The sequence below is a fragment of the Parasteatoda tepidariorum genome, chromosome 4 (genome assembly GCF_982258835.1).
Source record: "Parasteatoda tepidariorum strain Cologne lab strain chromosome 4, Ptep-v5.0, whole genome shotgun sequence".
Lineage (NCBI taxonomy): Eukaryota > Metazoa > Arthropoda > Arachnida > Araneae > Theridiidae > Parasteatoda > Parasteatoda tepidariorum.
In genome coordinates this window covers 53,813,839-53,827,121 of record NC_141758.1, presented here as the reverse complement: position 1 = coordinate 53,827,121, position 13,283 = coordinate 53,813,839, and the positions used below count along the sequence as shown (strand labels likewise).

The 13,283-nt window shown below is 26.8% G+C and overlaps 1 protein-coding gene across 2 annotated transcripts in view; it reads left to right on the top strand.

Annotated features, from left to right (window-relative positions):
• The first annotated feature begins 174 nt into the window (after positions 1 to 174).
• Positions 175 to 13,283, top strand: part of LOC107451800 (carboxy-terminal kinesin 2) — a 36,962-nt gene continuing 23,853 nt past the window's right edge. Inside the window, exons 1-5 of one of the 2 annotated variants that reach the window (XM_087161145.1) lie at positions 175 to 369; positions 6,270 to 6,395; positions 9,302 to 9,443; positions 10,194 to 10,515; positions 12,593 to 12,782. In XM_087161145.1, the coding sequence (XP_087017271.1) occupies positions 367 to 369; positions 6,270 to 6,395; positions 9,302 to 9,443; positions 10,194 to 10,515; positions 12,593 to 12,782 (783 nt within the window). In that variant the 5' untranslated portion in view covers positions 175 to 366. Of the gene's footprint in view, positions 469 to 6,269; positions 6,396 to 9,301; positions 9,444 to 10,193; positions 10,516 to 12,592; positions 12,783 to 13,283 lie in introns of both variants that reach the window. The other variant, XM_087161144.1, reaches the window with a different exon arrangement.

Here is a 13,283-nt window from a genome sequence, read left to right as displayed (position 1 = left end):
TCTTTTTGAATAGAAATACTTTAATTTATTTTAAAATTGCAATTACATTTATTTAAAAGGTATAGAATATTAAACAAAACTTATTTTAAAATATTTGGTCACTAAATTAATTAGTTAAAAGAGATTATTTTAATCTCTTCTACATTGCATATATATTGGCATTAAGGGCCGATCTCATTTGATGCAAATGCGAATCTGATTGGTGAATTTTCGAATTCATATGCTGAAAAAGCAACAAATTATGGGCAGTAAAAATGATTCCTTAAAGGATTTTGCGTCAAGTGTTACAGTAAAAGTCAACCTGTGCTGAAAGTTTTATCGAATCAAATGAAAGCATAGCATCTCTATCGCCAACCGCGAATTTCAATGGTGAATATAACCGATTTTATTTCTGTAAACATTAACGTATTTATTTGAATATAGTGATATGAAATAAGTTCTGTGCTTTATGTTTTGAAAATAAGTGCTGTAAGTTCCGATTAATCTATTTTGTTATGTGTGTATCTTTATCAATTAAACTATATTATTCGTTAAACACTATTTTGTTTCAACCTAATTCTTGAGTTTTGAAAAATGCCTCCATATGATGTTAATAGTTGATGTGCTTCTGTTATAAATAATTTGCTACTAAAGCATTGTGCAAATATTCTAATCGTTCAATACTTTATAAGAGTTAAAAGGGAACACAAAAATGTCAAATTTAAAAAATAAATAAAGATACAAAATTTAAAGAAATAAAAAAAAAATTTCTTCTTTAAAGCTAATATTTTGATTTTCTAAATTAAACTGTATTTGGAACATATAACAGAAAGTATTCATAACAATTGTATGTATTGTAATATATTTTGTAGTACACCTATAAATAGATTTTCTATTAATAAGTCATAAATTACTTGCTTGCAATTTCTTAAAGAAAATTAGGGAAACACTAATTATTCAATAAAGTCACGGATTTTTTTAAATTTGAAATTAAGCTTATTGACCCTAAAGGGATATTTCCATATCATGATCTGTTGCACCACCTACAATCGCCAAGATGCCAAATAGATTTTAAACTTGCAAATTTAAAAAAAACAAAGACTTCATTTTTGATGGATGATTGAAAAAATATTTAAATTGTTTAACAGCCATTAATAATTATTTTGTGTCACAGACATAAGGACGTTCATGGAGGGGATTTTGATGTTTGTTTTTTAAAAAATAAGAACGAAATATTAAATTCATTTAGCAGAAATGCATATGATTGATTAGTTTGAACTTTACGAAAAATGATGAAGAAAAATATTAAGAAATCTGCTGTATTTCCTAATATTTATAACTAAGGGGCTAGAAAAATCACCTTTTTGTGAGAATAACCCAAATAGTATATTGCTTACAGTTGTAGTAAATTACTTACCGATAGTTTACAGATATGTGTGTTTAAAAGATGGGTCAGAATGACATTTTGTCTATTTTATTTTTTTGAAAGTATATAATTTTTTTTTTTTACTCCTCATGAATATTTTAAATAAAACATACTATTAAGTAATAAATATTTTAATGAAAAGTATTGCTTAATAATAAGGCAGAAGTTAATGAATTGAGAGAATAAACCTTCGTTATTTACAGGGTGCTGTAAATTTTTGAGGTTAAAATTTATGTAACTTAGTTCAAATCCAAACAGGATGTTATTTACAGAAAAACTTAAAATTATGATTAGCTGTTTTAAAAGTTTGAACTGATCTCTTCTTACTATTTATTTAAGATGATTTTAATTACATCAGTGATAATGATAAAAATATAGTCAAATTTCTTTCATGGTTATGATCAGGGTTGGAATTTTTGCCGGCAAAAAGGGGTTTTTGCCAGGACAGTGGCAAAAACTGGTAAAAACCGGTAAAAACCAAATTATCTAAACAGCTGATTAAATATTATTACAAAATACTTGAAACAAATTTAACTCAATCATAAGGAATAATAATTTTGATACATTACATGAAAAAATTATTTTTAGCATATTACTAATTAATATAAGGGTAATAATTTTTAAAAGATTGAAAGTTTTTGATCTCTTTTCATTTTAGAATCCTAAAATAAATGTTTTTTTACAAATAAATAAATATTATTTGTATAATATTATTATTTATTATAAAAAATTATTATTCGTACAATAGTTAACTACACATGTTGATAGATATTTTATGCTTTAAATTATAGTTATATTAATTTAAAAAAAGTTCATTTCTCTGGAAAAAAGAGAATAATCACAAATTTTCCAATCAATAATGTTTTAAACTACTAAAATGATATATTATTACATTATCATTTAATTATGGAATAATAATTTTGTTAATTTTTTTGTAATTATTTATATTCATAGTAGGGGAGAGTTGGATAAAACGGGATACCATTATTGTTTTTAATTACTACGGAATATCTGTTAAGGAAAACCATACATTATTTTTTTTGTAGCTACAGCATTTATTGAAGCACACAAAAAACATATTTTAAACTAATTTTAATGACTGTGAAATAGAAAAAAAAATTAATTTCCAAACTCTTACATATCCCGTTTTAGCATACCTGGGTTGGATAAAACGGGATAGGGTTTACAATGTTTAATTTTTTGCATAAAACTAAGTGAAAAGCATAATTAACTGACAGAGAACTGCAAAGCAAAATTTCTATAAATTATATTCATGGGATTTTACTGTTCTAACACTTTTATATAGATTGTTGTTTTATAAGTAAGTACTCAAAAAAATATGATGCTACATTTGTTTTTAAAGACTATGAGTTTTCAAACATGAAGGCTTATTTTTGCAATTTTCATTCTCGAGATGTGCCTTGTGCTCTTAATAGAGATTTCTTAGCAGCCTTTTCTTCAATTCTCTTGGTTCTTTTTTTGTAGTTTAATAATCCTTTCCTTTTCTTCCATTTCTAATTCACTTTTATTTTTAATTCACTCCATTGATCTCGTAACATCCCTGAAAGACTCTTTAATAATCAAGCATTTAAATTCTTCAGTTACAAAGAGAGGAATTCATTTTAGAATTGGATGTAAATTGAATTGAGCAATCCAGAAAATTAAGAAGTTTATATTTAAAAAAGCTCAAGTCTTCATCAGAGAAATACATTACAATTAGTTCTAAAGAAAGATGTGAAATCCTAGAGTCGAAAATAAAATGCTTAATAATAAACGGTAATAAACAAATTTTGCATTACTATATAAAGAGACTAAATTTTTCAAAAATATATATAGCTAATATAAATAAGCTGTTCAAAAAGCCTAGGCCTACATTAATATATGGCTATTTTAAAAGGTAATAATCCAACAAATAAAAAGGTGGATAAAACGGGACATAAAAAACTCTATCCCGTTTTATCCAACTCATAAGTGTCCCGTTTTGTCCGACTCCGACACTTTTTGAAACAAACATGGCTGCTGCCTAAATGTGCAAAGAAAATTAAATAGACTGCACATAAAAATATTGGTAAATAAATGGTTAATCAAATTTAATACTCACCGGAATTTTATTCCCATATATAGAGGCAGTACAATGTGAAAAACAACGTACGTAAATGTAGAAAATGGCAAGAAAATAGAATAAAAAAGTTCTGAGACCTACAACTTTCTATCGAATAGTGATCTTGAGACGGGACGCACCGAGAATGATATGATCACGGTCGAATAACACGTTTCTGTCGTTGTCCACTAGATAGCTGCAACAGTCTAGTCCCTAGGCGACGTATCCCGTTTTGTCCGACTATCCCGTTTTATCCAACTCTCCCCTATATATTTCAATTTTAGGAATAATTTTGTATCAAAAATGTGTTTTTGTCCTCTCATCTTGGAAAATATAGGTTTTTGCCAATTTACTTGGCAAAAACCTGTTTTTGCCAGGACGGTTTTTACCGGTATTTACCATGGTTTTTTCCACCTGCGGCAAAATCTTGCCAACCCTGGTTATGATTTAAAAGTTTGATTAATCTCTGTCCCGCAGTGGACTGATCATAAAGACACAGTTCCCAATAGAAAACCTTAGTTCATAACTGGCTGCGGTCAGTAAGCGGATGGGTGGCCACTTTGATCAGCCTGCGTAGGGACTGAAGGTGTGCGGCATTGGTCCTCATTAAACTGCTCTGCCATAAGGGGCTTGAATTTGCACGCAGGTCGTCAAGTTACCAAAAAAGCAAGGGAGCTATCTCCTCTGCAGGGGATCGAAATTGCAATGGCATGTCTTCGAATGAACCTCAGGGATGTTTCCCAGACCATCACCATTAGCTCGTTCTTTATGTCGCTCTAGTGCGACGTAAATAAAGTACCTACTTTGACTAATCTCTTTATTATATTTTATTTAAAAAGCAATTGAAATTCTTTTCTATTCACTAAGCACAGATTTGTCGAAATGGTGAGTTGAAGGGCCATGCCAATTTACTTTTGATAATTATTTTGGCACTAACCATTTTCTTGTAAGTTATTGAATCTCTTTTGTCAATTATTTGATTAAGAATATATTGAAATTACTAAATTTGAATTTTATATTCAAATTGTTTTGTCAACATTTTCTCATGATTTTTTCTATATATTTCCTAATTTAGTTTTTAGTTTTTTTTTTTTTAATATTTATCAATTATTTAACTAAAAAGATAGAAATTACTAAATTTGAATTTCATATTCAAATTGAGGTGACATTTTCTAATAATTTTTTAAATATATTTAATATTTTAGTAATTTTTTTAAAAATCTGTATTGCTCTTATAATTATATCTAATTAACAATTCAATTTATTAATGAAAATTTAACAGGACCATTAATTAATTAATTTAAATCTATAATATTTTATTAAGGTGTTAATTATCTGTGTAATTTACAATACATCTTTATCAATTAAACTATATCAATATTATTAATATAATGAAAAGGATATTGAAGGAAGCTATTAATTATGGGTACTTCCACAAAAATTTTACAGAGGAGAGAAATGCAGAAAAAGATAGGAATTCAGGGGTCGCATTCCCCCTAAAATTCATAAAATTCCTAAAAGTATGTGCAAACCCTAAAATTCCTAAAAATCTGATAAAATTTTGTTGGTGTTCCTAAAAAATTAGAGTTATAGGCTAAATATAAATAAAAAAGCAATAATCTAAAATATAAGAATTTAACTACATTAATTAAAACTGTTTTAATTTTGCCACATGGGAATTCTGATCCTGAGAGAGGTTTTTCGATAAATAAAGCAATGCTTAATGTGAGTCACCATGAGAATACTATTATGTCTCTTAGACTAATCGAAGATACCATTCGAAATTATGGAGGAGTGTTGAAGATCACCACAACACTATTGTGGGCAGTAAAAGAATCTCACAAATCATATCAAGAATATATTAGAAAAATGATCATGATTAATTTGTTTTTCTCTAACTTCTAATATAAATTGCTGATTTGAAATCTAATAATATCACACAATAGTTTTTCTTAATAAAGTAAGGAAAAGGGTAATAATAAAGTTTTGATTAAGAAGGTAAAAATTAAATAAAAATCCAAGTTGGTGTTAATTTATTTTTTCTCTTGATTTATTCTCACTTTTGCCTGTTCCTGAATTATGCACTTAATTTCTGATAGGTAATATGTAAAGTTGAAATTTCATTTTTACACTTTAGAGATTTCATTCTTGACTTAATAAATTTCAGAGCTTTATTTTATGGCTTGCAATTATTTATGATATGTGTGGATGAATTGTAATAATCTTCTGTTATGTAATTAACTACCGTGTGATCTGTTTTTATCCTAGCAAAATCATATACTGCCCCTAAAATTTACCTAAAATTTTTTGAAAAAAGTTCCTAAAATTACCCTAAAATTTTAAAAAACTTTGCTGCTACCCCTGGGAATTGTAAACGTGAAATTGTGAATTTTCTTGAAAAATATTTCTTTCATGCCAACTTTTCTCATTAATATTTATTACACAATTTCTGTTGCAAGTTTTAAATGTATGTAATATTATTAAGTTTCATAATGAAAGTAACTTTTGAATGAACTAATTTTAATTTTATTAAGTAGTTTTTTTATGTTTATAAAATTTAAAATTTTTTTAAATATAATAATGCCTAACAAAACAGCAATTTCAATACTCAATCTTCCTCGAAAATAGATTGCTAAGTTAGAATTCTTATTATTAAATTTTATCTTTTTAGTAGGATGTATCTAAATGAAATCTGATATTTTTGAAAGAACAAACCATTTATTTTCATATCTGAATAATAGACATTTTAACTCTCTTTTTCAGATATATACAATTATGAGTCGTATTCCACATATAGGATTGACCAAGCAACCTTCACAGATTCAAGATGAAAATGCTTTTAGAAGACCTATAGGAAGTCAAACTGTTAAAAGATCAGTAGAAAATCAGGTATCAGTTTCGAAGTTATTTTATTTTTTCGATTTCAGTAGAAATCTTACAAATTTCAGATATTCTAAGCCAGGGGTCTGTCCAGGCCAAATTTACTACCGTTTAGCGGAACCTTCACAAATTCAAGATTCGGAAAAACGGTTGTTTCACAAAATACTTTTTCTTAAAATTTTTATTTTGTATCCAGTAATAAACAATAAATCCATATTTTTGTGCTGATTTTTAAATATAATGTTTAATTTTCACAAATTATGTCTAAATTTTCACAAAATAGGTACCTCTCAGAAAAACCTAGACAGGCCCCTGTAAGCAGATTTAACCTCCTAATAGTCATAAGTGAAAATTATCTTAGTAAAAATCAGGGTTGGCAAGATTTTGCAGCAGGTGGAAAAAACCATGGTAAATACCGGTAAAAACCGTCCTGGCAAAAACAGGTTTTTGCCAAGCAAAGTGGCAAAAACCTATATTTTCCAAGATGAGAGGACAAAAACACATTTTTGATACAAAATTATTCCTAAAATTGAAATACAGTAGGGAACCGATTATCCGGAACGATCGGGACCATCGCTATTCCGGATAACTGATTTTTCCGGTTTTCTGAATTGCAAAAAAAAGCCGTTTTTTTCGTTGTCAAACTCAACTAAAAAAAAAAATATTTGGAAATAATCTTAAAAAGAAGAAAAAACGATGAAGTAATACACTAATGATTATTTCCAAAATGATGGTAAGGTAAACATCTTTCAAAAAAGAAAGAAAAATCCTAAAATCTTAAGAGGAAAAAAAAAAATTTTTTTTTTAAAATAACGGGAATATTTATCGAATTTCGTTCCGGTTTCTTGGTTTTCCGGTTTTCTGATTTCCGGATAATGGGTTCTGTACTGTATATACTATGAATATAAATATTTACAAAAAAATTAACAAAAGTATTATTCCATAATTAAATGATAATGTATCATTTTAGTAGTTTAAAACATTATTGATTGGAAAATTTGTGATTATTCTCTTTTTTCCAGTGAAATGAACTTATTTTAAATTAATACAAATATAATTTAAAGCATAAAATATCTGTCAACATGTGTAGTTAATTATTGTACGAATAATAATTTTTTATAATAAATAATAGTATTATACAAATAATAATATTTATTTGTAAAAAAACATTTATTTTAGGATTCTAAAATGAAAAGAGATCAAAAACTTTCAATCTTTTAAAAATTATTACCCTTAGGTATATTAATTATTAATATGTTAAAAATAATTTTTTCATGTAATGTATCAAAATTATTATTCCTTATGATTGATTTAAATTTGTTTCAAGTATTTTGTAATAATATTTAATCAGCAATTTAGATAATTTGGTTTTTACCAGGTTTTTGCCACTGTCCTGGCAAAAACCCCTTTTTGCCGGCAAAAACTCCAACCCTGGTAAAAATATTCATAAAGTAACTGAAACAAATAACCACATTGGGAATAATATTAAAGAAAAACAAAATATAGATTCCATTTAAAATGAAGAACATGTAAAATTCAGCAGTAAAATAGATTCCCATCTCGAGTTCTATAGTTGTACATGTGTATTCTAAATTTGCATTAAAACATCATAAAAAGTCCTTTTTAAATGTTTGTAATTGTTTATAATCTTGTTTAGTTCATGCTAAGATAGGTGATAAACGTCAAAAAGGGGTCAACTAATAGCATAATTTGCTGTATCTTTAAAATGGAAATGTAACGAATAGTGATTTGGCCGAATAGTAACATTTCTTCATTTTTGAAAGAAACTTTCAAAGCGAGACATCTCAGTTTTCTAATTACTGTATTTGAGTTTGAAATCTAATAAAAACCCTCTTAATTACTATGTCATAATAAAAATGTTTATAAAAACAAATGTTTTTTAAGACAAAAGCTAGATATAAACAAAACAAAAATCTTTCGTAATTTTTAAATGAAAGAGTTAACGCTAAAAATATCAATTCAACTTTTTAATCTTGCCATCTTTTTTTTTTTTTTTTTAAAGTGACCATGCAGCGTTCATTAGATACGCTCTTTCAGAAATGATGTCTCAATAAAAATAGCTGAGAAAGAGAAAAGTTAATAAGAAAGCTAAAGAGAAACAGAATTAAAAAAAATTGTTCTTAGTTCTGAATTATAATTTTGATGTTGAAAATCACAGTTTTCATTGTTCCCGATTATCTGTCTTACCATACAGAAAAAAAGTGACAATAAAAAAATTAAGTCTATCAGAAATGTTCCATTAAAATCCTAAACTGTAGTTAATGCAGCAAAAAAGACATAAAAAGAAGTTCTCAATTTGTAAAACATAAATCACCAATTCAAAATTCATGGTTCAGTATAAAGTAATCTAGTTTCAATTCTTCACTTTTCCATTTATCTTTTAGAACATAATTTAATAAATTTTAAAACTTAACAAATATGTGTAAAAATAATTTCTAATAATGTATAGTAAAAAGTGCACTTTCAGATTATTCTCTATTATATCTATTCAAATATCCCCTCAAAGTAAACTTAGTCGAAAAATAATTTCCCAAGTAATACTTTACCGAATATTTAGCCCACCGAATATTCATAACATCCCTGCTTTAAAACAATTTTGCTTTTACGCCAACAAAAGACGTGTGAAACACCACTAACATTTGAGATTTCTGATGATATAAATTCCTGTCATCAACACCGGTAACAGTATTAGTTCGGATTAGCAAGGCTCTGCTGTAATATCTGACAAATGGTAGCTCAATTAAAGATTGATAATTTTGTTTCCTCCTCAGAAGATGTTTTTCCCCCCTCCATATTCAATGAAGTTTTATTTTTTAGCAAAAAGTATTTGTTTAAATTTGCATAAGTTGTTTGATTGTTTAAAAAGCTAAAATCGATTTTTTTTGTTATTTCAGTCTGGTAATCAAGGTAACCAACCTGCCGTAAAGAAACTTAGAGTTGAAGTTTCTTCGACGACCTCCAATAAAAAGAGAGCTGTATCTGGTTCAAGAATTTTCATAAAAAATGCTGGTTTCTCAGACATTGCTAAAAAGAATGGTATAAAAATTCTATTTTTCCAATGGTATAATATGTATATAACTATGTATTCACATTATTTGTTCATTTATAAGGAGTGGCAAAATTCCTCTTTAGTGGAAACAATTTGTAATTGTAATCTAGTTTAAATATTATAATTAGCTTCCAAACTGTTTATTAAAAAAATATATATATATATACATATTTTTAAATATGTATAAGCTAAAATGCCATAAATCGGCAGAAAAAAAAATTAAGAAATTAAAAAAAAATATGGTTTTGTTCAATGTTTTATGTAAAATAATGCAGTAAAACCTAATTTTGTATTGATATAAAGAACTGTTTAACTATAATCAAATTTTGTAAATGTAATTAAAGTAACAAATCATGTAAAGTAACCTAATAAATCATGATCGAAATAGCCAATTACATTCAACTGACATATAAATAGCATACTTATATGACATATGAATGGCATACTTATTTTTATTATCAAATATTAAGTATAAACACTCAACTCTTTTCTTAGATATATATAGATTTTGACAAAATTTTAAAATAAAAAGTACAAGTTTATAATTTTCTGATACTGTTGTATTAATTTTTTTTATATCAAAACTATTCTTGTTTTTAATTTGTAAACAACTAGTCATCCTTTTTAGTTTCATCAAATTTTTTTTTCTGTGTCCTGAAAAAAAAACATAACTCTGCATTTTACTATGTTTATTTTCATTCAACATTTTTGTATTATATTTAATAATTTATTTGCAGCTCTAAAACCGATTCCAGACAGCAATCTAATGCGAGGTAGTATGCCAGCTTTAAATCTTGCAAAAAGTAGTAGGGCAGTTACTGTCTCTAAGCCTCCTAAAAGGCAGCCATGGGATCTAAAAGGTCGCATACAAGATATGGAAGAAACATTTAAGGAAACACAGAAGCAAAATACTACTCTACTCGAACAGCTTGCCATCAATAACCAACGTATTGCTGCTCTTGAAAGTGACAACTCTCTCTTGAACAAAGATGTTCAGATAAAGTCCTGTGAGTCAGAAGAAGCTATGGTGCAAATATCAGAGTTACAGAAAAAGTTGAAGTAATTATAAATACAATTATTTTCCACTTCCTTTAATAATTGGTATATAATTATATTTGTGCAGATATTTCATATTTATGGTATTCATAACTATTGCTAGTATTGCATAACATTTGATTGTTATACTTTTTTTAAAAAAAAATTTGTTGTAGTATGAGGGTCATACATAAGTCTTAGAAAATCCAAACGTTGATACTCATGTTAAAAAAAGTCTTGTTTTCAGAAAGTGTAATTTCTCATAAGACTATTAAAATTCAATTTTACACATTCAGTTTCATTGTTATACAGATTGGAGGAAACAAACTTTAATTTAGGGGTGCATAATATTTTTGAGTAGAGGGCCACTCGTACGGCCGGTTGATTAACGATGGGCCATTTTCATTTTTAGTTATGTTAGCAGCAAATATGATAATTTCTATAAAAACATTAGTGTCCTAAGCACTAAATTTTTTTATCAGTTAACCTAATAACATATTTGCATGAAATTAAATACTTTTAATTATATAAATTTATTTAAAAACAAAAAAACATACTTTAAAAAAAAACTTTTTTCATTTTTCCTAATGATTAATTTATCAATATGTATATATATATGTTACATAAATATGGGGGATATGAATTCTTACCAAAAAAAATGTAGTGCGTACAGAATGAAAACGCAAAATAAAATATACACATTTTATAGAGTAATATAAATTTGAACAAAATATTTTTTTGAAGAAAACTGTTTAAACAACAATCAAAGCAAATCCATTATAATACAAAATAAGATTCAATATTTATTTAGTATTATTAGCAGATGTTATATCTATCTCTCGAATATTAGAGGTTTTTTTTAGAATTTTAAACAGAGAACATTTTCTTTTTAGTTTTATCGTAAAATTTTTAAAAAAAAATAAAGTAAATTAATTACCAATACTTTCCATTTTCCATGAAAAATTGAGTGGGAAAAACTTTTTAGAAAGATGCCTGTCTTGAATCATTCCAAGGTTGTTTAATAACTTTTTTGGTGCAATTCCAACAAATTTCTGCATATATAAATTACAATAGATGACAAGGATACTTCACTATACTCCAGAAAAATTAATAACTGTGTATTTTTAAGGAGGATCCTGCTGTGAAAAAGTGAAGACAGTGAAATCGGCCTGCAAGTGTTGGTCACAATTAATACTTTTTAACCCTCACTTTTAAATTTAAGATCTAAAAACTAAGATTAATATGTATCTGATACTTAAGGTATCAAGTTTTCATAACTGATACCATTAAAATTGGTATTATCCATCTCTACCATTCACTAATGAGGAGAACTTTTTGGAACATCCAGTGGTAGTGACTTTCTCCAAAATACTGGGGAAAATGTTTCTTGCTAAAAGGAGATTACATTGAAATTTGAACCTAATTAATTTAACCCTTTGAAACTTTATCCTAAGCATTAAATTTAATTTAGGTTTAAATTTATAAGAATTAATTTAAACTTAAAACTTCCTGTGATTTTTTTTTTCATGTTTGAAGTATAATTAAAGATATTAGGTCATTAAGTGAAAGTGGTATTCCTTTTAATTTTATCTCTTAAATGGAAAAAAAAAATGCTGTGGTGTGTTTAGGGTGTAAACGAATAATATAAAAGTACTTCTTAATGGTTTACATTAATATTGGATCTACCAAGACCTAGGGCAAACAAATGCCATGATCTCCAATGAATTATTTATTAAATAATCAACCATAGTCTGAATGGTCATCTTGTGACAATTATGCAAACTTTGACTTAGTGAAGGAACATTGCAATCCTCTTCTATTAAAAGTCTTACTGTTTCATGTTGCTCTGTACTGAAAACATCCTTCTTCGCACGTCTTTACATTCGCTTAAATTGCTCTTATATGAACTGGTTAATTAGTAAATGTTGTAGCCATTGCTCTCCTTTTATCTTCTTTTAATACCCTAAATGATAACACTGTTTATCTTTCTGATGCTATTCACTTTCCCAAATATTTATTTGAGCAAACTTAATACTTTTTTTTTTTTTTTTGAAATATGAGAATCTAACACTTTTTTTTTCTTTCTTTTTTTTAATTTTAGGAAAAAGTCAGACGAATGTGAGGTGGTTGTAAAAGAAAAAGAATGTCTTTCGTCAAAATTAGAGGAACTGAATAAGAAGTACAATGATTTCCTAAATGCCCATGATCAGGAAGTATCCGCTTTGAGACTAAATATTTCTAGCCTCACCAGTAACAAATTAGTTGTTCAGACTCAACTAGATGCCTCAGAAGTAAGTACTTTAATTTCTGTATTATAATTTAAGTGTGTGAAATCACAGAACTCATAATGCTAAAAATGTTTAGCTGAGTTTTATTTTTACGTTAAGCATTTATTTTATTTCAAACAGTTGATAAAAAATATTTCATTAAATTCAATTTTTAATCATGAAGAAATTGCATATTTAAATAATACAAAAAATTCCTTTTTTATTATGTTTTTTATTCTAGAAAGACGAAATATGTTTTTAAAGAATGTTACAGTATTGAATTTTTTAAAACATTTAATTAAACTGTTATAATTTTGTTAATTTTATTCAAAAATATATTTAGTTTAATGTGTTTAGCACATAATCTTTTTAATTTTATTTTTATTACAAATCATGGGGGATTTAATCCAGGTGTACCCCGGAATTCCGTGATTTTTGAATTATTATTCCCTTGTCTTATAACTGGAAACAAGACTTGTGATTTTTCCTATTTATATTTTGATTCCTATTCATGCTGTTGTAATA